At 41.5% G+C, this 23,980-nt stretch overlaps 1 protein-coding gene across 1 annotated transcript; it reads left to right on the top strand.

The window, feature by feature from the left end:
- Window positions 1-11,910: 11,910 nt before the first annotated feature.
- On the top strand, window positions 11,911-17,694 carry CLEC3A (C-type lectin domain family 3 member A). Its single transcript, XM_010129519.2, has 3 exons — window positions 11,911-12,025; window positions 14,133-14,213; window positions 17,303-17,694. Exons 1-3 carry the CDS (start codon window positions 11,911-11,913, stop codon window positions 17,692-17,694), a joined length of 588 nt encoding a protein of 195 aa, XP_010127821.2.
- The last annotated feature ends 6,286 nt before the right edge of the window (window positions 17,695-23,980 follow it).

Here is a 23,980-nt window from a genome sequence, read left to right as displayed (position 1 = left end):
TTGTTCTCTGGTAGCACTTCAGGAAAATTAATTTTCTGCCTTTTGGAGAATACTGGATCATGTCCACTTTCATCCCCCACAGAGAGTGACAGACAAACTCCTAGTGGGCTCAACAAAGGCAGATTAACCCTTCATATATAGGAACCTTTCTTCTCTTCTGCTGGCATTTTGGGCAAGATGAGAAAAAAAGGCTGGGAAAAAGCACTGCCAGCCTTCACAGGGATTGACATGTCTCTTCAGAACTCAAACACCTGCCATCATATAAGATCAGCTTTCATTTAGATAGAAACAGTATTCACAGATTTTTGTAAAAGCTTTAAAACAGACTGAATTAAAACATAACCTAAAAAGGCAAAGGAAGACTCTAAATCTTGCAGCTTCTGAACCCTCATGATGTTTAGTGCTTGGTACAGACACCACTAGCCTCCCAACAGCCCTACAAAGCTGCAAATTGGGCAGCCAGAGATTAAATGGGTGGGCTAAGATATGCCACTGGCACTTTTTAGGAACAGCAGCTGCCAGCTATAAAAAGGGGAAGAGGGATGTGTTTTGGGTGCATGGGGTCTGTGACTGAGGGAGGGCTGCAGGGGTGGGGGCCTGCTTGTTTTCCTTCTGAGATTAGGAAGGCTTTGATCTGTTTAGAAGAACTTTTTTTTTTCCCCTTGTTTAGTGACCATGATGAGATGCTACAATTAGCCCAAAAGAACTGGGGAAAAATGGTGGAGGAAAAATTGTTCCACTGTGAGGGCTGAGGGACTGGGCAATAGTGCTTCTCTGGGGGCAAGTTTGCTCTTAGAGCTGCGGATGAGTACTTACACCACCCACACCCACAGCTCCTGCGAGGCACAGGGGCTCTCTGCCGAGCCCAGGCCCGAGGCCGGGCTGCCATCCGTCAGCCTCCTGCTACCTGCAGCCCTGCTGGAAGCAGCTCTGCCTCTGCAGCCGCCAGAACTGGAAACGCGCTGCGTTCTGCTAGACATTAGCTGTGTCCCTGCCAAACATAATTTTCCTGATAAACTGCAGGTTCCAGTACAAATCATTTTGTGCTCTTCTGCTGGGTCATCTTTGTAAATGCATTTCCCACATGGAGAGATGTGTTTCACTGTATAGCGCAGCAGTAAATGATGCAGCATCTCAGCTGCCCTAGAAGAACAGAGTGAGATGGCAGATATGCTGGATGCATTATTTATGATAAGGATTTCTGTACTTTCCCTGAAACGGCTAGGCCTTGGGCTGGCCAGGTGATAAGCTAATAACCAGACAATATTTCTAAAGGCCGGTGGGTGAAGTTCGCGGAATGGTAACTAGGATGTCTTCTGGTGATACATGCATCGAGTGGCCTGGAGGACACGTCAGATCAGTGATGTTTTCCAGAGGCTTCTAGGAGAACATATTTCTTTTGTTGCTAACATAGAAAAGAGATGATGACAAGTGAAGTGTTTTTCTTTTCTAAGTCAGTTTGCTTTGGCAGATTATTTTACTGTTTCTCTGCTGCTGTGTTTCCCTTCTCGTGTCTGTATTTTATATTAGGAATATTTTCCCACTCTAAAAAAAAATATTAAAAATCAAACTAAGTCTCCTGTGACTCACCAAGTATCTCACTGGTCCTATAAAAGCATCCCTTTTAGTTCCTGGACCATTTCTATTGTAGACAGGAAAAATGAAATTAAGTGTCCTGTCCAATGCCATATTGTTGCCATTTGTTTTAAGGACTTACAGTTCTCTGGCATTTAATTCTCCACTTACTGAAGGAATCCAGATTAAATTTAGCAGCTGAGCTGGACGTTTTGCCTCCATGGCTGAAAGCTGTCTCAAATCATGCCTACTCTAAGGCAAAGGAGATGCACAGAACCTTATACTGAATACCCCCAGCTAAGACTGTCAGCAAAACCCCATAAAAATATATGCTGTTAAGAGATTTTCCTTGCTTTCCCATCAAATAGGATAGCTCAGATCCTGAACCAACACTGAATGTGGCCATTATAAGCATTTTCTACTATTTTCTTGATCATGCTCTCCACATACATCTGAGTAATTGCCTCTGGTAGAGCATCACAGGGAAAGGAGCAGCCTGGATCCCCAGACACAGCCTTTTCCTCCAAGCAGTGTCTGGATTCAGATGAGACTGCAGCTCCAGCTGTTCTGGCTCATCCTCACCTCATGGGTGGATCTGGGATTACTCCATCTGAGGATCAGATGGGAAATGGTGTTGCACACCGGGCTGTAAAAACGAGTGCCATAATAAAGTCTGATCGCCAAGTGGTGCGTTTATGCGGTGTGTCAGTACTCAAGACTCAGCACAGGCACGCGACAGGAAATTTACAGAATAAATAGTCTTTAAGGTCTCACCTGAACAATCAATCTGCAACCACTCACCTACACATATTAGATGCCATTGGCTGTGCCACATGACACTTGCTCTAACCAATTCTCAGAGTCCACATATTAAGTGTTACCCTCATTTCAATATTCTCTTGCTTGCAGCACATTCCCTGGTACTGTAGGTTAATTTAATAAAGCATACACAATACAATTCATATGAGATTTTTGATCTGCGTTTTGTTCATCATGCCAGCGATGTATAAAGTTATTACACAGTGTTCTGTTTGCTAATTATCAAGCAAAACAGAATGATAAAAGGATAGTTGTTGCAAGCTTCCTTCCATATTCCCATTAAGATGGTAAATCCAGCTCAAACTGGAATCTCGTAGGAGTTTTACACTGGCTTTGATAGGGACAGCATTAAGCCGATTGGTCCTCTAAATGAACCTAGTCATAGCTGCAGCATTAAAAATTCAGGGAGTAATATTTATTTCCATGTCATAAGTTGTTTTTTTTTTTATGGGAAATAAACACAGGATTCTTTTTTTGTGTTAAGCCTTACTCAATTCTCCATATTAAAATACACTATATGCATTGCCAAATCAATTTATCTTTCTTGAGGATGCAGTATTGGTTTATACTGGTTTTATGGAGCCACTGGAGCAAGTAAATGAAGTACAAAATCGAAAATCCTTGCACAGAGAATACAGCTGCTCCTCTGCATTTGCAGCTGTGCTGCTTCTGACACTCTGGGGGACTTGCGGCCCTTCGCTCTACCAGAGGCAGCACGCAAATGCCAGCCAAGCTCCTGTGTCAAGCGTCAGGTTGCACAAAAAGCTTGGATATGTAAAGCAAGCACTTGTCTGACAGGTCCTACATTGAGAGATGAATTTGCTAGCCTTTCTTTAGGACAGCTGCTTTGTTTCCTAGTCACATGAGATCCCTTGCAAAGGGACTGCCTTGATAGAGACCATTTCTTGCAACCTGGGGAGCATCTACATCAAGCAGCAGCATGCAGTGCCAACTTCTTCAAACCAATGGAGACCCAAGCTGTTAAGTCTACATAGCAGCATGAAGCACCACACAAACCTGCCAGCTCATATATGGAGGCAGTCCTGCCATGTCAGCTGGACTAGCTCAGATCTAGCTCTGCACAAATATTGCTGGCTCACTTGTACACATCCAGCTTTTCTTCTGCACGGGGAGATGGTCCTCGACTTATCAGAGAAGCAGCAAAGGCTGTTGGCCTTCTGCAGGCAAAACTCTGTTGCCTTTAGTGAGAATTTAACTCACAGGAACTTACCCTTTCCTATTTCTGTGGGCTGAGAGTCTTCCAGTAATGTGCAAGTCTGTTGAGCAAAGGGACAGCACAGGGCTTGATAAAGCCGTAAAATAGGAACTGTCTCCACAATTTGGCTACGACATCAGCGCGTGTGAGAGGGGAGAAACCATGGCACATGGCTGCAGCCTGAGCCTGTGCTTGCCAGCACTGCACCGCAGCTGGGTACAGCTGTCAGGGCTGCCTGAGGAGAAGCACACGTGAAGGAGCAAGGTAAAGCATAGGACTTGTGAGGTCCAAACCAGCTGCAGGCCTCCGTGTCAGCAGGGAACCTGGCTCTGCAGGGAGGGGTATGAGAAATGCAAAGATTTGTCCTCTGCCTGGGGAGGCACTGAGAACGAACATGGGCAGTGACTGTCAAGTCCAGGAAAACTTAGCCTGTTTGTTCTCCCACTGCCGTGAAGTGGTATCAAACATGTCTGATCCCGATATTCAAAGATGTTTAGAAGATGAATCAGCCAGTGTAATCAGTCAGATATCCATGTAACTTGTGAAATCATGTCACCCTCTTATATGAAGTTGATTTAGTCTGGGCAGAGCCCATAGCATTATTTTAGGAAACAGTATCAACAAAGCCAGGACAAATGACATCCCATTCCTTTTGAAACCCCAATTGCACAAACAGGTTTGACCTGATGGTTGTCTGTCTGCAGCTGCACGTCCTACAGCAATGAAGCATCTAGGAAATGTGCAATCAGACCGAGCCTGATCCTATACTGGGTAACACTGGTGTAAGGCCATACAACAAAAGCGATTTACCCTGAGTATTAAGCAGACAGAGAGCCTGGTCTTTTCTTGTCTGCTTTGATGGATAAGCAATACAAAATCAGAGCTCTCCTAATCATTCCTAGGGCACTTAAGACATCTGCTGGAAACAAGAATAAACTGCAGTAAGAATGTACATAACAGAATCAGTAATGAAATAATTAGAAATTCTGTTAAGTTTACATTTAAAGTGTCTAAATTACTTGGAAAATGCCAGAATATTTTCCATTTGAAAATATTTGAATAAATAACCTGTTTATTCCCACTGTTCTTGTTGCCACTGAGGAATTAAACTTCAGTTTCAAAACACTTCAAGTTTGAATGCAGTCTTTGAACTCCCTTCTTCCCTGATGTGTAAGGTCACAGAACAGACATACATGCACAGTACGTAACATCATGTGCTGGGACTAAAGTAGAGGCCAGATTTTCAGGCTTTGGATGGATGTGAGATCAGATGCCTTTGGAGTTGGATACAGGGGATCACACAAATCTCTTTCCCCGTTTTCTTACAAATCTTGTTTACAAACATCTTACAAGGAAAGTTTTGATTCCAAGTCCTCTTTAAAGAGCTTTGCAGAACACTGTATATTTTGTCAGGGTGTGTGGCCCTGCCACTTGCACATGCCCAGCTACTTAATCCAACACTATAAACCCACAGCTCAGGTTCTCTGGCTGCATCTGACTTGTGGGGTCACGGTGCAGGGAGGGGATACTGCACATGGGAGCTGGACGATGATCCAGGCGTGGGACATGATGTTCACACGTTGACCAAGGAGTGCACAGAGAGATACACGTCTTAAAGCAACCCCCAACTCTACCAGAGGAATCTCATTTTTTCAGGAAGAAAAAATGAAGAGGAGGAGCAGGGATTTGTATCCCCATTTCCTTGACCAACAGCCACTTTTAGCTAGTTATAATGTTACAACATTAATTCCTTCAGTTCTCAGTCCCAAAGGATGCTATGTCCAGATCCATAACCCCAGCTTCTGAAACCTCCCTAAAATGCAGATGAGTGCGCCCTCTTAGGTGTAACTGTGGCCACCTTCTTGCTAATTCCTTCGGCTTTTTATTTAGAAACTCTGGGGTTTTCCTAAACATGTAGCGCAGGAGATGAAACGTCCTGCAATTTCTGAAACAGACTAATTCTACTCATTAAATATTGCCAGTATCTCAGCCAAAGTCTGTCTACACTGTAGAAAGTGCACTCAGTGTGTTTTATATAGACATTAACAAGCTGGCTTTATACTAGATAGCTTCAGTGCTATCAGCAAAGAAGCTAGAGAACGTATCAGAAAAGATAAATGTACATTTTGCTAGTTCTCACTGGAAGCCAAGCTAGTCTGGCTACAATACCCAGCCACGGCATGTACTAAGACTTCAAATCCTTAAAGACAGTAGCTAGCAGGGAAGGTGGACGTCGTACTACCAACATCATCATGGTTCTTTCTGCCCAAGCAAGAATTCAGCAGGGAAAAGCAACCAAGACTTTGAAAAAGGACTTACAGATTACTGTGTTGTAATCAGGAAAATTTTAGGAAGAGCATTTGAAACGACGTCTAATACAGTAACAGCATATAAACTCATCTGTGTATCATCAAAACACAGCCTTAAGGGTAGAAGAGCTGAAGTTCAAGAGGATGCTATATTATTGACATTTCACAGGAGGGCAGCATTCCCAGAAGCAAACGTTACTTCTGAATAGATGTACTGAGCTGTTAGTGAAAATTGCACTGATACAAGTTACTTTTTTCTTTTCCACTCTCAGCATTCTTGCGTGAGCATCTCCCAGTTGATGATATGTGGTTTGCACTTTCATCCCATCGTGAGGGCAGGGACATGCATAGTGTGCAGTGGTAGGGCTTGTTGCAGTATTTGTCTCTGCTCCAAACTGCCCCTTCCCCAGCCTCCAGCAAGGCAGGACCACTTCCCACTTCTCACTGCTTCAGTTTGCCTGCAGAGACAAGCAGACATCCTCCAAACATTTACATTTAGGTACTATTTTTCCTTCTTGACCAGGCAGCTAAAAACTTCCTTTACATTTTAAAGAACAGCATTTTATTTGGACTACATCACATGTTTTCTAGCCCTGGGGCCAGGTACACGAGCTGATTATGCCTATGCATGGGGCTGGTGCTGCTTCTAAGACATGGTACAGCAGGGTCAGCTGTTTGCAGGTCCTGTGACAGCCTTGGACTGCAGAGCTCCTGTTTGGTTCCTCGCCCCAAGCCAGGCTGACAGACCCCACTGAAGCATCTCCTTGTCAGCAGGCAGCCACACCGGCTGGGTGGGAGCAGCAGCACTGGGAGGGTCTCCAAGAGCACCTCTGTAGAAGGGCCATGGCGCAAGAGATGGGGACCTCAAAGGTCATATGGCCATACATGAGATGGGAACTCGAGTTTCTGGGTTGCCGAGCAGGGGCCTCAGCCCTTGAGCAGAACTTTCGAGTCCCTCGGTGAAGTGCAGCCACCAAAAGGAGACATGATCACACTCCTGAGAAGGTCTGGTTTTCCATTTGGTATAGGAAAATCCTCCAAACATCTACACAAGCCAAAATGTAATCCTCACTCTGGCCGGCCCTACTGGCACTATGCAAAGCTGCTCTGTTGGTAACCTGCTATGAACCTGTGAATGTGCAATTCAGACTGTCTGGAGGCTTCACAGTGCCTAAATCAAGGCTTTGTCCAAACCGTTTTGTCTGGCACAGGTAAGGATGAGCAGAACCTACTAAAATCAGGTTAAAGTGAAGCTGGAAAACCTCATATTAGAGAGATGGTGATGATCAAAAATAAAACATTTAAAGGGAGAAATTAAATGCTCAGGATGTTTTCAGATCATTTCCAGGAAGGAAAAAAGGCAGCACACATTACAGTAGAAAAATTAGCACACCAGGTAATTTGTGTTTACAAAAGAGAAAGAGACACATTCTCATACACATCCCAAGGGCTAAACAAGCTGAGCTGCTGCCAGTAATTCCCAACATGGAAACTTTGCCAAATCCACAGGAGTAGCATTTCAAAAGACCCCATTCAACTCTTCTCTTTGCACCTGGACTGCAAAGAAACTGCTTTAAATTTTCTCCTAAAGTCCCTTATCTTTAGAGATGACACAGAGCCAGCTGATCTGCAAAAAAAAAAAAAAGTCTGTTTTGAGGTGGATTATGGTTTGCTCTCTTTGCAAATTTCACATAGCTATGAAAGGAGTACAGGTGAGGTAGCTTGGTCACATAGACAAGATAACGATATTTCCCCTAAACATGTGTGGTAGACATAAGACAAGTCTTTATGCTGCCTCTTGCAAATTGTTTTCTCTCCTCACTGCTTGCTAAGACCCAGCTGTGAGATGCTGCTGTGACAAAGACCCCAAATAAGAGACACAAAAAGCACTCCTTCCGGAAGCTCAAAATACCACTCTGATTCATCCTATCAGTACATATACATTATTTATATCTCCAATTTCTTCTTTTTTTGAAGCTTGTATTTACAGCATAGGAAGTGAAAGGCAGCAGACCTGTAGGTAAAAATAGCTAGCTTTGGAACCGAAAAATACCACCTCGAGAAGCCTATTGATTCATCAGTCCTATTGTCAGTGACACAGTGCCAAGGTGAGGCATGCACCTGGGATAGTGGCATCATGTATCTAGAGAAGACATGAATGCTCTTGTTTCAACACTCAGTGACCTTCAGGGCAGGTCACTGCTCTGCAGCCTGATTTTACATTAAACTTGGAATCTCCTTTAATTCTAAAAGACAGAGCAGATCACTTGTAGCCAGAAAATTTTGTTTCAAAAGAACAATTAGCACGACAGGAAAAAACTTCAACTGATTGCAAAAACCCCAAATATCATAAGTTTCACAGAACCTCACATACCATAAGGTTAGCCCTTCCCTTTTCTAAACACACAGTTTGTTTGCACAAATTTCCCCAAAATAACTTTGGTGTTGGGATGTCAGCCATAATCCCGCTTCATACCTGGTTGGACTGGGATCAAATCCTTAAAAAAGACTTTGAAAGACTTACATGAGTAGCTCGCTTTTCAACAAATTGAAGCATTAATTTTCTTTAAAGATAGGTTTTACAAGCAGTGTTTTATTTGCAGCTCTGCTACTTCAGGAGATAAGGACATGATCTCCCTACACAGGATCCTACTCCACACAACAGGAAATGGCTTCTGCAGCCAGACCTATTTCAGGATCTCAGCCTAGCATCCAGTCCTCATCTCACACTGACTTCTCTTACTCTGTGCCCAATTGCATGTTCTTTCCACAAACCCAGTGATGGCTGAGAACGGAGAGGAAAAAACAGCTGTATGAGGAGTTTTTCTGAGCCAGTTTACAGCAGCGTATAAAGCTAGAAGTGTCTCCAAGGGGAATAGACTTCTAACCTTGAAGAGCCTCTGTGGAGAAACTGAAATAAATCTTTTACCAAAGGATGCTTATGCTCTGAATGGTTCAGTTGTCTGAAAGCAAACAGAATGAGGTGGGGAGAAGGGAGCTGTAAAACCAGCTGCCTGCACAGTACAGCAGCTATGGCTTTTCCAAGATGTTTCTTATCAAACAAAGCTCTTCAAGAGTGCTCCGAAGTGAAAACAACACTTCAAGAGAAACCACGATTTTTTCTGTATGCAGAAGTTCTACGATACTGGTGTAAAAAAGCACAATCTCATTCTAGTCTGGATGCAGCTATAAAGATATGAGGCTATTTATATTTGTATAGCACATTCTGATATGGAAAGAAGAATAATTACTTCTATACATATCTAGAACTGTGTTCACTCTCTGGGCTGTATTATATTACTATAACTATGCTAGTGAAAGAAAAATTTCAACTCTAAATGACTTTGTGATGCTGGTTTCAAGACGAAACACAGACCAGGTACGCACTTCAGTGAGGCTCTAGACCTCCTATGTGGTTCCATTTCCTGCTTCCTCACAGCAGCACTGGGAATTTAAGTCTTCTCAGCAACATATTTTGACTTTTCTCTGACTCTCCTGCCCACATACTGTATACAAGAGGTTTAACTTGCTTCGTCACTTGCTATAGATTAGTCAAAGTGTGAAACGCATTTCTCAGGTACTGTAGACAAATAAGCCCCTGTACCCTTGTGTCTCCCACAGCAGCTGCAAGGACAGCTTTGTGATTCAGGTCTCAGGAGTGAAGTCCAGCTGAGCTACTTGCAGACTGGTATAATGCTCAAAGAGACTACTGAGCGAAGAGGATGAAGCTTTCAAAACAGTTTCAGTCTGTTCTTAAAAGTACATGGCATACTCTAAAAAGCACAGGTTTTTACTCAGGCTCTTGGCCAAGAACTCTCAGAACATCAGATCTGTGTTTTCTGTATACCTCCATTTCTAGGAGTTGTGTGCTTGCCTCAGTAGTGTACAAATCTTTTTCTGTCAGACTCTTTTAACAGAAAGAAAAGAAAGTCTGTGTTAGAAAACTCAAGTTCCTAGGAGCAAGAATAAATATATTCTGGTGCTGAGTCCTTAAACACCAACACTAAAATGCTTGCTGACCCCAGCTACAGGTCCTGCCTCTCTCAGAGCCTGTGGGCCATCTAAGCTCCACGTGAAACAGCTCTGGGGGTTTACAGCTCACTTACTGAAGCAACCCAAAATTAGCACTAGTTTAATATGCCAGGCCAGAAGCTGCAGTGGCTCAGGGTCAGCTTCATGTGCAATTCCCCAAGCTCTTAGAAAGGACCAAATGAAAAACTAACTGGAGGCAGTTATTGATTCAGCTCTCTGCCCTTAATTAACTTATATTGATGCCTCAATATCACTGGGATAAAATATGGATCAACCCTGAACTTAGGGTTAGTTCTAGATGACAGATTAACTCTTGTACTAGACCCTTGCAAATCTCCTTGTTTCCCTCTCTGACAGCTCACATTTCAGTTTCTGGTGCGCTAGCTGGAATGACAGCACTTTCCACATTTAACTGTGTACAGAAACGTGCAGCTGTGAGTGGTTTGTCAGACAGTCCTGGGTGGGTGATAACCATTTCTGGTCTGCTATGCTCTGTCATAGCACGGAGGACTTAGCATTGCTCATCCAGAGGTTTCCCTACACAATGTAACATATTTCAATATTTTGAAGCAGGATCACTGAAACTAAGTTTTATCGGGATGCATTTATTAAAAATTTACTAACTAATGATTAGTAGATGCTTACTAGTTACAGGTTATTAGAATACAGCTAGTTTAAAGGTATCCAAATCAGATGGTGTAGCTGTGGTTTACATTGTAAGTACTGAAGTCCTTTCAGACTGTTTGTGGGGGCTGGAAAAAGCCAGTACGCATTCATGTAGTATAACAGCATGTCCCTAAGTCTCCGCTTTCCTTTAATAAAGTAATAAGTCTCTTGCTGTTACAGTTCTGAAAAAAAAAACCAAACAATCTGGCAATGTGAGCAGAATGTAACCAAGGCAGAGACGGCAAAGAGATGTCTGGAACAACAACTCTGAGGGGTGTGAACTGCACCTGGCAGCACCCCATCACCTAGTGATGACTTCAGTGTCAATGTTTTAAAGAAATCCTTTCTTACTGGAGGAGAGGAGGAAAAAAAAGAAATTAAAAAAAAAAATGTGATGGATAGGCACAGTAGGTTCCACTACTTACAGCAATGAAAAGGCAGCCCCACAAAACTCAGAGCCCAGGGGCAAATGAAAGATGCTCAATGCAGAGAGCTCTCCAGAGCCCAGAGAGGCACTGTCATGCTTCAGGCATCTTGTGCTTTACTCTTCCTTTCACCATATAGTCAGGACCTCGGAACCTTTGAAAGAATATCACTATCTTTTGTTCCCATGACTGGACCCTGCTGATAGCACATACTGTTCTTAATCAGAAATGCTGTCATATCTATTAGGCATTTATTAACACTTCATAAAATAATAAATGCACTCCTCACATAATGCAATCTTAATGTATATGTACTCTGTGTGTGTAGCTGCAGTGTTTGCATTTACTCAAGGGGTGAGTAAATGCATTCTTTTTTTGTTTCGGTGTAAATAACATCATGACCATTGTAATGACTTCACCAGCTTGGGACAGAGCTGTGCTGGCTGACCCTGTTGCATTTGTAGAAGTCTTTTGGCTACCTCTTCTTGAGGCTGGCATTGCACAAGGTGTTTTTGAGCATCCATCTGCTTTTCCATACGTTTTGTTGAAATAGGAAGTATAGTGATTATTAGTGGCAATCAGTGCACTGTTCAGTGCTGGTATGGCTTCTGTAAAAGCAACCTGTCCCAGCCGAACTCAAAACGGAAATTGGAATTTCAGATGAGATGTGAGAACAAGGAGGTGCCTTATGCTACAGCCAGTGAAGTATTAAACACATTTCGTAAGCAGGCAGTACAGCCAACCCTAGCACTGCACTTTTATAAAACTGACCTCAGCCAGTCCCCACTGAGATGTGTCTGTGTGACTTACTCCTGTAGCTGCTAAAGAGAATCTCTGGAAGCTTCTTGTTAAGTTCTTTAGAAGAGACATGGGACAAACTGGACTTAGGATTTTTCTACTCATAAGCATACTACTGCTGGATCAGACCATCAGCCAGGCTTCCAAATTCAAAGCCAGGAAGCACAGCAAACGTAGAGTGAAAGGTACTGGGTTTTAAATGGGAGGAGAGATAGAAGCTTATGGACTATGCAACTTTACTATGTACTTAAACAACACTGCATGAACCAGAAACTAATATTATCCAAATGCTTATTAACAAAGGACAACTGACTCTATATTATATCTGTCTTTAAAATATTTTTATGTGAGTTAGCAAAGCCAAAAATAAGGTGCCAGAATGAGTTATGGAAATAGAGCTGTATAACAGTCACTCTGCTTTGCCTGCTCATCTCTGTCAACATTATTTAGGACTCACAGGTACAGCTGAGAGAGGACTCTTATATTGACTAAGATCAGAAGAATGGAAATTCGTGTACATATGGTGGAAAAGAGCAGAATAAAATATTCAGTCTCCAAGGGTTATTGTGCAGATTTTTGTACCCTTTCCTAATTTTAACAGAATGTCAGTCTAATATTTGTGAAATACTACTTTACCTGTGTGAAAAGTACTGTGAAATGGCAAGTCAAACTAATGAAAGAGAATTAGCAGAAAAAGATAAAGCATAAATTCCCAGAGCAAAGCTTACAGAGCAAATACAAAACCGCTGAGTGCTGTTTGGAATTGTCTGTGTGTTTAACTTAAAGACTTATTTCTAATAAAAGAGGGTATGATGGAGGTTACAGTAATGGCAAATATTTAAACTCCTAGTCAATGAGAAAACCACAGCTTTGATAAAGTCGTTGTACAACATGATTACACTGCTCTGGAGGTATACAGTTATGTACACTTCCTTCTCCTTTTGAATCTCTAATTTCAAGCTTAGTATCCTAAGGACAGGATGCTTATACGTGTGTTTTGCCAGCACATTCATCTGTCAACCTTCCACTAATAACCTTTGAACTTGAAAAAATCTGGCAGAAGACTGGAGCTCCTGAAGATAAGTTTCCCAGTATTTTATGAAATTTGGAATGAGAGTGGGGAAAAAAAAAATAAAAATCATGTTCCACTCTGAAGAGGTTGCACCAGGAGCTCAGCTTGTTCTGGTTTTTGCCTCTTTTGAAGCAGAGGAACATGGAGGGGCTCTTGTGAACTACGACTTGCAGGGAGTAGCATGTACTGGGGAACTGGGAGTCCTGCCTTGGGAAACCAGGGAGTGATGAAGGACAGCTGGGGTTATCCCCACAGGCACTGAGGAATATGGAGAAGAGAGGAGCTTCCTGGGGTGCAGCTGGAGGATTAGGTGATGTAATATAGAACTGTAGGAACTGTGGTTTTGTTAGTTCTGCTATGTGTGAAAGAGCTTATTTATTCCTCATGTTCATTACTGTGGCTTCTGGAAGGTCTGGTTACTGCCGATATCAAATTGCAGTCTTGTGCAATAGAAACATGCCTGCTAATTGTCTGATGGTGGTGGAATATTATCATGATTAAGAAAAAAAGAAAGGAAAAGAGGACATGAAAATTGATTTGTTATGTGCAAATTAGCTTCTTTTCTCATCCCACCATCTTGTTGGTGCTTTTGTAAGTGCTTCAAAATGGTGGTTCAGACTGAACTTGGGTGACTCCAGTCACCAGGCCCTCTCAGTACAAGAGGGAGAGGAAGGTTCCTCCTGGGGAGGGGAAATTGCAGCTCAGCAAACTTGGCTGCATACCTTCAGAGTCTGGAGTGGGATTATATTAGCTCTTCCTCACCCCGTTAAAATGGGTTGTGTGAAACTTAATGCTCACAGAAATAACATTTCTTTGAATAAACACAACTTGTGTTCTGCTATTATTTGTATGTCATATATATATACACCATGGTGTACAGGTTCAAAAAGAAATAGGCAAATTTTGCTGTAAATTAGATACTGGCAGGCTAAATAGTGATCAGCTGCAACAATCTGATTTTCAAACAGTTACTAGCATATAGTCCAACTGAAAATGAGACTTAAACTATGAGTATGAAAGGTAAAGGTGGGTTCCTTCTTTTTTTTATAGGAACCCTACATAAATCCTTTCATTAAGGAAAAATCTTTAAAAAATCAAAATATATCTCAGCAATGCAGGAACCTATGATACTCTGTAACAGCTTTTAATATGTAATTTTAAAAATTTTTTTTTGTGTGTGTGTGCTTATCTGTTCATTTCTTTATATTCTTTTCTTTAAGAAAAAGATGATCTAAAGACCCAGATTGACAAACTGTGGCGAGAAGTTAATGCTCTGAAAGAAATCCAAGCACTTCAGACAGGTAAAGCAGATTACACTGGTCAATGCCTTCCAAAAAGTTTTAACTGCCTTTCCTCTCTCCTTCACTCCCTTCTCTTTAATGGGGATTTGTGACTAAGAAATACAACTCCTTATAAGCATGGTATTGCCATAACTGTAATGGTGAGACAAACGTTGAAGGAAGCGTTCAAGGAAAATCAAGTTTGAACTAATGGCATACAAGTGACAATTCTTCACTAAGAGCAAGAATTCATCTGGAGCAAGAACTGCTTTTGTCTTTGCTATGCCCAACCTCAAGTAGTGATGTTAGGTATAATCAGACAAAGGCAACACAACTAGGGTTGCTGGGTTTCAGAGTTTAGATGATCAACGAGTTGGGTCCCCAGCTTTTATATGAACATGGGCTGACTATCGAGGCAAAAATACTAATGGAAAAGGCTGACAACACCCCCCAAAGTAACCTAAAAGGACTGAGCCTTTTTAAAGTGTGCAGTTTGCAACATTCAAATGTGAATGTTGCCGTAAAACTTCAAAGTAATACCCACCGTGAGTTCAGAAATACCCTGAATCAATGTGCAGAGTCTCAAGTATTAAATAACCGGATGGAAATTTCCAAACAAAATGAGAAGGGTAAATACACATGCACCTACTAGACAGTTGTGCTTTTTCACAGCTGTTGACACAAAACTTGGCATTTAAACATGTACAGGAGGACACTACAGAGGAAATGACATCATTCACATGAAACAGAACATATTTTCCTTAGGGATGGTAATATCTGGGTTGTCTTGTTTTATGTCTTAGGTTACATAGAGCTTTTTGAGCTTTACAAAATATTTTTATTTTAAATTTCTTATAAGACAACTTCAGAAGTTTCTTAAAAGAGAGATCCTGTGCTAGACAAGTAACTCTTGTTTAAAAGTAGTTCTTGTATTGCTTCCAGAAGGAGCTAGACAGTAAGCATGCAGTGGCTTAGAAATGAAACCAGAGCCAGGAGATTTTCTATCCTTAAAACTTATTTTGAGCTATATTCTAAATTCAGAACCCACACTGTTCAACTGGATTCCAAATTTGCCCAAAAGAGATCTATGACCCCTCTAGCTCTGACTGCATATATCAATGGTCTTATGATACTTGAAAAAGGAGCTGTTTTTTTAGCTTATGGACATTTCCAAGACATACTACCATCTGATTTCTTCTGCTGCTTGAATTTCCTAGGTCTCCTTTCTACATACTGTGAAATGTTGCCACACACCATTTAGCAGCACCCTAAAGAGGGCCAGTCTCCATCAGTACTGCAGCATTGCTGAAGTAGATAAGGTCTCTCTGATCTTTCCTGTTAATATAAATTTGTTAAAGAATTCAACGTTTAGCAAATGTTGTTTTCTTTGGTCATTAGCAGTTAGAAAGGATAAAATTTGAAGGATAAGCCCTAATATAAAATTATGATCCTGAAAATGCAGCTAAGGAATGCAATGAATACTACAACTGGAAATACTAAAAAACTGAGACATAGGATACGGTCCAAAGTGGATTTCCATATCCTGTTGATCTGATGCATAATTACTTTATTACAAGAACAGATGACAGGAATTAGAAAAAGATTATAGAAAACATCAGGACAGAAGATGTTCATATTGTTTCATGATATTTTTAATATAAGATGAATTTAAGCAATAAATGAAATAATCTGGAAGTAGTCACATGCAAGATTCTAAAAATAATTGTTACAGGAGTTTACTCAAGGCCTTTGCTGCCTTCCTCAGCTCAGAAGGAACACTGCTTCAAGGAGAGTTCTCTTCTTCTAAGTATTTATCTTGGGAGGATCAGTTTTTCACATATCTGCACTAGGAGAGCTGGAAAGCAAAGTTTAAGGATTCACTCCTGCAAGTCTGCCCATACAGACCTTAGGCTAGAAGAAAGGCAATTCCAGTTACAGAGCATATGCCAAATTAATGTTCTAGTACATTTAGGCTGTACATCAAGACTTCCCTGATACGTTCCAGTAGAACTAAAAGCAAACAGATTTATAAATGCAAATGTTTGGATTATTTGATTCAGATTGTCATGCAAGCTCAGTAATAAGTGTACACTTTTAAAAACCGTTAATAGATTTAAGCCGCTTTACCTCAATTGAATTTAGAGTTTGAAGGAATAGACTTTGCTGGAAAGACCAGAAATTAAGAATTAAAGAGGTGAAAGTATACTCTTCTACAGGGGCAATATACTTTTATCAATCATCTGTTGTGATTAATTGCATTATGAATGGAAAATAAATATTTTTCTGGTGAGCAGGACATTTAAAATAGCACTTTTCTGTCCTGCTTTTGTTTGCTAGAAACTAGGCTTAGTTAATGCATAACACTTTACTTTGGCACGTAAATATCGTAAATATGAAAAGATCTTTAGATCTGTCTTTTTACTGTAAAGCCAAGTATAGAATTCCTGATGACCAACTCACATCTGCCAACAATACGAACAGCCATACCTCATCTAATCCATAATTTTCAATACTGAGGAAATAAGGTTAAAATGTGTGAAAGCAAGACTACTTGCTAAAAGAAGACAAACTACACTGGCAACAGGCCTGGGTTATATTTTAATGTTCTAAAACAGCAAAATAAACAAATCCTTGGGAGAATTACATTGCTGGAGGGAATCTGAGGCTCAAGATTATGCCTCAAGTTTATCAGTATAAACACAGGAAAGATTCTTCAAAGCACTTTGTAGTCTTAAGATCACAGCTATGTCTGTCCCTCCTCTTAAGTGTCTCTTCTCTGGAGCAGCTACCAGAGCATGCTCTGCTTTTGGCCATCCCTTGTAGTCCAAGCTGCTTTGCAGAGTGCCTGTGAGACGTCTGTTCAGATTTCCCAAAGGCATGCTAACATGTTGGCTGCATACAAGGTCCTACATGAACAGGAGGAATAGCAGGAAAGTCTGATCTGACAGCTATTTTCAGGTGCACTCGGTGGAGGGAAGGGCCTTTCACTTGCTGAGGGACTTGTCTGCTTAATCCCTGACATACCTTTAGAAAATTATCATTTTAAGAAACATTATTCAAAACTATAACCCAAGCTTTTACTGAACATGCAAACCAATATCTATTCACAGTCTGTCTTCGTGGGACAAAGGTCCATAAGAAGTGCTACCTCATATCAGAAGGCACCAAACATTTTCACGAAGCCAATGAAGACTGCATAGCCAAGGGAGGGACACTGGCTATCCCGAGAAATAACGATGAAACGAACGCTCTTCGAGATTATGGCAAGAAAAGCATGCCTAGAGTGTCTGAGTTTTGGTTGGGTGTCAATGACATGATAAACGAAGGGAAATTTGTTGATGTCAATGGCATGGCTCTGCAGTACTTCAATTGGGATCGCGCCCAACCGAATGGGGGGAAGCGTGAAAACTGTGTCTTTTTTTCTCAGTCATCACAAGGCAAGTGGGTGGATGAAGTCTGCCGTACTGCCAAAAGATACATTTGTGAATTTTTGATCCCATAATTACATTTACAAATGATCATGTTTTGGGTTATTAACATGCAGTTTTGCTTGCTAGTAACCCTCCCACTTAGACAGTGGCAAGTTAAAAATATCCATCTCTTGCATTGTGCTCACTCTTTCCTGAAACAGAAGTTCCCTATTAATTTATTTTCTATTCAGATGCTAAAAAAGTTTACTGAGTGCTCTCATTATATAGAGGAATATATATTATGTTTTGACCTACATTGTATCATATTTGGGCATATTATTTCAGCCTGATGTTCGGGTTGCTGGAATTCACCTCTTATTCCTGTACTTTGTATCTCCATGGTAGGATTGCATTTACTTGAATTCAGAGCTCTAATCAATTTATTGACAGTTCACAGAAGACTGCCGGTTGGTGACAAGTGCTAATATAAGGGGTAGGGATCCTTTCCGTTCCAGCGCTTAAGAGGGACTTTGGGGTTTTGGGAGCTCCTGTGAAAAATGGTGCTCATCCTTACAGAGTTTAACAGGATTGATCTGAAACCAAGAATTTTACCTATGGCTTAAGAAAACCAAATGAAACAAAAATTGGATGTTAATTTTTAAACTACATGGAGTTAAAAGTGATACATTGCTAGAAAATGAGGGAAGTAGTGTTCTAAAAGGTCAGTTAGTATAAACATGTTTGCTTCTAAATGTCTAAATTATGGTTAAATATTAGATGTCATTTGCAACATTCCTATGGAAGAAAACACCTGGGACTAGATCATACCTCTGCTATGCAATGCCTTACTGAGACGTGCAAAAGCCTTCTCTCCTGCAGGATCAGAGAGAGGCTTTATAATTCAGACAGTAACACTGCCTGAAAGCACGAGTAGAGAGGAAAGATCCCCTTTCTGGGCCCATCACTGCTCATTCACCTCTCCACACAGCAGGCAGCATGCCTGATTGGCACAAAGGAGAGGGGCCAAACTGCAGCTCATTTGGCCACATGTAAATTTTCCCAGTGTAACACCTGGTGTGAAAATGAAGTAAAACCCACTGGTTATTTTTTTGCTGTTCTTAACCTCACAATAGAGATTTGTCTTCATGTTATAAACTGCAGTTTCTCTCTTGTGTAAAGGCGTTTCATTTCATTTTAAAAATATATTGCTTTTTGGAGGCTAATTCCTACTTTTTAATCTTTTAGTTGTGCAAGGTTCTCCTAAATTATGCAATAAATTTGCAGTTCTTGGTATTTAATTGTAGTAGTATTTTTGACAGCTTATGCATCCGTGTGAAGGCCATTCTTCCCTTGGGATTTTCTTGAGGGTTCTAAAGGGCACTATCTTTGGGCATATTATACTACACCTTTTCTTTAAGAGTACCTACATGCCACAGGACAAAGTCTGGATCTCTACTTGCCTAAGCGCTGTACAGGATACAACTGTTCAATGCACCACTAATGTGTTGTAATTAATGTCCTTTTTCCCAGCACCTAATGTGTTTGTAAAATAGGCCTGATTCTGAACTCCCTTAACTAGCTTCTGAACAAAAAGTCCCCAGATATCTCCGATTTTCTTTCAAAATCTACCAACATTTACTCAAGTTATGAAGCAATATTCCTTTTACCTACATTTTAATGTGATTAAAAGTCTGCAGTAATTTCTCATGGCTGCTTTACCTCTGGCTTGTCTGAAATAAGTCAATATCTCAGCATATCCCTACAGCTACAGTCAAATTGAAAAACCACTACAAACTCAAGACTTGTTTAGCCAAAACCTACAAAACTTTGAGGAGTTTATAAGCTTATGTCCTATTCAATCTATTTCAGCCAAGCTTCTGAAGTTATACCCAGGAATTGAAAACATTTATAGATGTTATCGGTGGACATTTGTAATCCAGTGGATACGGGTACCGGAGACAGATAGAACTACTCATTTAGCTGTGATTTACTTCACAAAGATAAGCGCCACCAAACAGAAATCAGTAATCAATTTGAAGATTCCTAGCAGAATGCTTAGTTAAGAAATAACAAAGGGAGATGTAAAGTAAATAGGAAAACTGATGAAGGAAAACTCTGATGGATGAAAGAGGTAGAGTGATAAAACCTCCTCCAGAAAGGCCCACAATGGCAGCAGGACAGACAGAAAATGAAGTAGGAACACAGCAAGGAGACAAACTTTGTCTTGTAAGATTAACTGCCACTAACTTTCCTCTCAGTGACTGAATGTGTCTTTGTGAAGTGAGCTCAAGGTGAGGATGAGTATTTGCCACCTGGTGGGCCTGCTCTGACCTGCTGCTGGACCAGTTCTTGTCCCCAGACCTTCCCATCCTACACTTCCTCTCTCCTGATTATATGTGGTATTCCCCAGCTGTGTTGGTTTTGTCTGGGGTAGAGTTAATTTTCTTCATAGTAGCTAGGATGGGGGTACGTTTTGGATTTGTGCTGGAAGCAGTGTTGGTAACACAGGGATGGTTTAGTGACTGCTGAGCAGCGCTTACTCAGAGTCAAGGTCTTTTCTGCTTGTCATCCCACCCCACCAGTGAGTGGGCTGGGGGTGCACAAGAAGTTGGGAGGGAACACAGCTGGGACAGCTGACCCCAACTGACCAAAGGGACATTCCATACCATGTGGTGTCATGCTCAGCACAGAAGGCTGAGGGAAGAAGAAGGAGGCGGAGGACATTCAGAGTGATGGCATTTGTCTTCCCAAATAACTGTTATGTATGATGGAGCCCTGCTTTTCTGGAGATGGCTGAACACCTGCCTGTCCATGGGAAGTGGTGAATGAATTCCTTGTTTTGCTTTTCCATTCAAGCAGATTAAGCTCCCTTCTCTACCCTAGTCTCCAGCAATTAGTTTCTGAAATCCTCTGAAGTCTCCTCATGAAATTTTCCCTTCAAATTCCAACTCTGGGTTCCTCATCTATGCAGAGGTCACAAAACTGTGGACTAGGACTCCTCCTCCCCAGTACATGCATGTACACATGCCAAAAGGGAGGCAAGAGCCAGGAGTTTTGCTCATCATTTCCGAAACTTAACAGACTTGATTGAATTACGGTCCCTGCTAAGTGCAGCTGGGGTGTTCTGCTCTGCAGATGGGTGCTGTATCATGAGTGGGCAGTCACTTAGTGATTTCCCGTTTGCACTGGGCAGTCATCACGGTTCAGGTGGGAATTGCTTGGGCAACCAGGAATTCAACAGGGCACACAGCAGCAACTTTCATATGCTTTATTGCAAAACCAAGCACAGAAAAAGCTCCAACACTCACACCTAGTGGTGTAAGGGGAGAATGCAGAATTTTCAAAGTTTGAAGTGACATTTAAATGCAGTTACTGTAACAAATACTGCCTCTAGTTCCTTCCAATCGCTTGCTAAAGGAAAAAGGTCCACTGTAACATGCCCAAACATCTACTAGTATGTTCGCAATAAAATAGAAAATAAATTTTCTTGAAGGGCTTCATACTAGTTTTCAGAAGCGCTTAACATTTAGCTGCTAATTCTACATTATTTTTAATTTTCATAAAAATATTAGCAAATTTTCATTTTAGGCAGAAAAAAAATATTTTTTTTTAAACTCAGAGTGTTTCATAGACTCCGTCTCAACAAACCAAGCAGTCATTGTGATAAAAACCTCAGGAATGATGTCCTGAATATATAAGACAACATAACCCCCCTGAAATCACTCGTTGCATTGCAGCATCACAACAGGATAAATAATATGTTATTTTCTCCCCACTTGTTTCATACTTATATTTTTCCTCCTACTTTGCATCAATGCATCCATGGATTTCACTCCTCCTTTGTTTCACGCCAAGGGAGAACCCATTCTTCCACCTTCCTGCCCCAAAGGAAGCAAAAGCAGAATATAGGCACCAAAGTGAGTGAGCTGCCTCCCCAGCCTTTATAACTCAGTAAGAGTCAATTTACCATACAGGGTGGCACACGGTTAGGTCACCATTCTCCACTCCATCCCTGGGCAGCTCTTCTCTTATTAGTGCAAGATGTTGTCCCTCGCACCTCTCACATCACTTTGCTTCTGCCTTACTCTGTGTTTTAGCAGTAAGTTGTTTCCAGCATGAGAGCTGGTAGTTACAAGAGGCTGTTGGAAGGAGAACCTCTTTCATCCTGTTCATTACACAATATACATCCACTATATCGTTTGGTCTGGCTTCAGTTGTGCTACATCTCACAGAATTTTCAACAACTCACTCAGCTTCATTCCTTCCTCTCTCTTTCTGACCTCCTCAGCCCTGCCTGTGTATATTAAACCAGGGTGAACTTCATCCTAGCGAGCCTGCTGCCACTGCCTGCCAGCAAGAGGAGAGTCTGAGGCAGAAGAAAGACTGCCAGCACCAACATCCAGCTGAGAGCTTAGCTGTACTACAGACGTGCCCTCCTTGGTCTGCTCCTGAAGGGAAAGCTTTAATACTAGCTGAGAGGTGCTCAGGAGCATCCCCCAGGCTTTTCAAACTGCACAGCAGAGCCCACGGCTTGCTGATTTACTCCTGACCTAGGGAGCTTAGTGGGGAGTACAAAGCTCAAATTAGAGCAGTTTGGAGTGGAAGTTACAATTCAAAGCCAAGCCCAGAGCTAGCCTTACACACAAGAATGTAAGCACAGTACTTTTATTTACTGGTATTTTCACCTTTTTCTCTCAACATCTCTCCTACCAGTGGTTTTTCTCCATATTTTTTTTCACAGTCTTCATGCATACACATTAAACCCCTGAGAAGGAATATTTTCTAAGAGCACAGAAGTTTGCTTCCGTAGCCAGATCTATAATTCAGAAGGCTTTAAAGATCAGTTCTTGAGTACTCACTCCAGTACCAGTACAAAATTCAACCTTGCTGAACTCTTTCCATCCACCAGCAACATCCTAGTACCTTGCGTGGCACTCAGCGTTTCTGAGGCACTAATGTTGTCCCAGTAAGCTCAGACCAGTCACAACGTCACTTGTTGCTACGTCACAGGGGCATATGATTTGTCTGAATCACACACTGCAACAGCCTAAATCTGGGTAATTACTGAAGGACAGCAATTGTATCTATGAAACATAAAACAAACTCAGAGAACCTTACCTCTGAGTAGCAACAGGAATTCCTCTGTAGGGGCAAAGAACCTCAGTTAGAGACTCTGCTCATATTTAAGCTCAGCCGAAGCTTGTTAGCATGTATCACGCACCAATCATCCCCACTTGAATACTTGGGTTTCAGTGAAAAGTTTTCAACTGTGCTTGAGGCACAGGCTGTCTGATGGATTAATGTGTGCTGTGGATTTCGGCAGCAGAAGCTTTAAAAATAGAAAATAGTCAAATGTTTAGTAAGTAAAACTAACTGGAAATCCATTAAAATGATAGGGAATGGTTTCAAATTTCAGCTTTCTTGGTCTTAATCTCCAATTTAAGCCTTCTTCTGGGATTAAGGCAGCTCTACAGACCCCAGAGATGGCTGTGCTATTGGGAAAGCTGTGTTCCTTCCACTGTAGGGGTGTTTATAAAAGGAAAAAGTCCTTTTGTACCAGACTCCAAGACAGGGTTTGGAGGATATAATCCCAAATAAAATTTCGGTATCCCAACTGGAAGCACCTTACTGTGCCTGGCAGACCAGGCATTTGTGGTCTGCAATTACTCCTCAGAGTCTGGAAATATTTCCTTCTTTATTGATTTTCTTTTTACTATATAGGAGGTTTTTTTTTTTTTTATAGACTCTCTTACAAAGCCTCTATAGCTCCTCTTTTCTTGTTAAATTCCATCTTGTGGATTACTTTAGTGAAGGACAAAAGCGGTACTAGATCTTGGAAACTAAATGATGGGTGCCTTAGAAAACAGTTTATTGCACTGGTAAGTACAACACCAATCTCACTTAGTGTTGTCTAAACAAAATAGAACTTCCCTGTAGTGATGATCTTGATACAGCATTCCTTCCCCCAGCCAAGTTTTAGGCACGAGAGGATGGCTTGAGAGTATTCTAAAGACATCTTTGCTCTCTCAGGTTGCAGCTGTCTGTAGGCTCAGAGAAACTGAGGGACATAGTATCACACTGTGCCAGACAGCATCTCCTCCTTCAGAAGCACCTGAGATGAGGGTACAGATGGCCGAACTCTCACTGCTCTGGTGGAAAAGCCCAGCAGCTGGGGTGCACACAGAGCATTGCTTCTGCCTCTCTTTGCACCACCTGTGCAGAAAAGGAGGAGAATTTATAGTACAGGGGTTTGAATATAAATAATCTAATTTGAGCCAACTTATAACACTTTCAGTTTCTCTTGAGAAAATCACCCAGTGATATTCAGAGCATTACTTTGGCTCATACTTGCAGTCAATGAAGTAGTAAAGAATTTAA

This window comes from Chlamydotis macqueenii, chromosome 13, assembly GCF_036417535.1.
Source record: "Chlamydotis macqueenii isolate bChlMac1 chromosome 13, bChlMac1.mat, whole genome shotgun sequence".
NCBI lineage: Eukaryota > Metazoa > Chordata > Aves > Otidiformes > Otididae > Chlamydotis > Chlamydotis macqueenii.
This window is presented reverse-complemented; position numbering and strand designations above follow the sequence as displayed.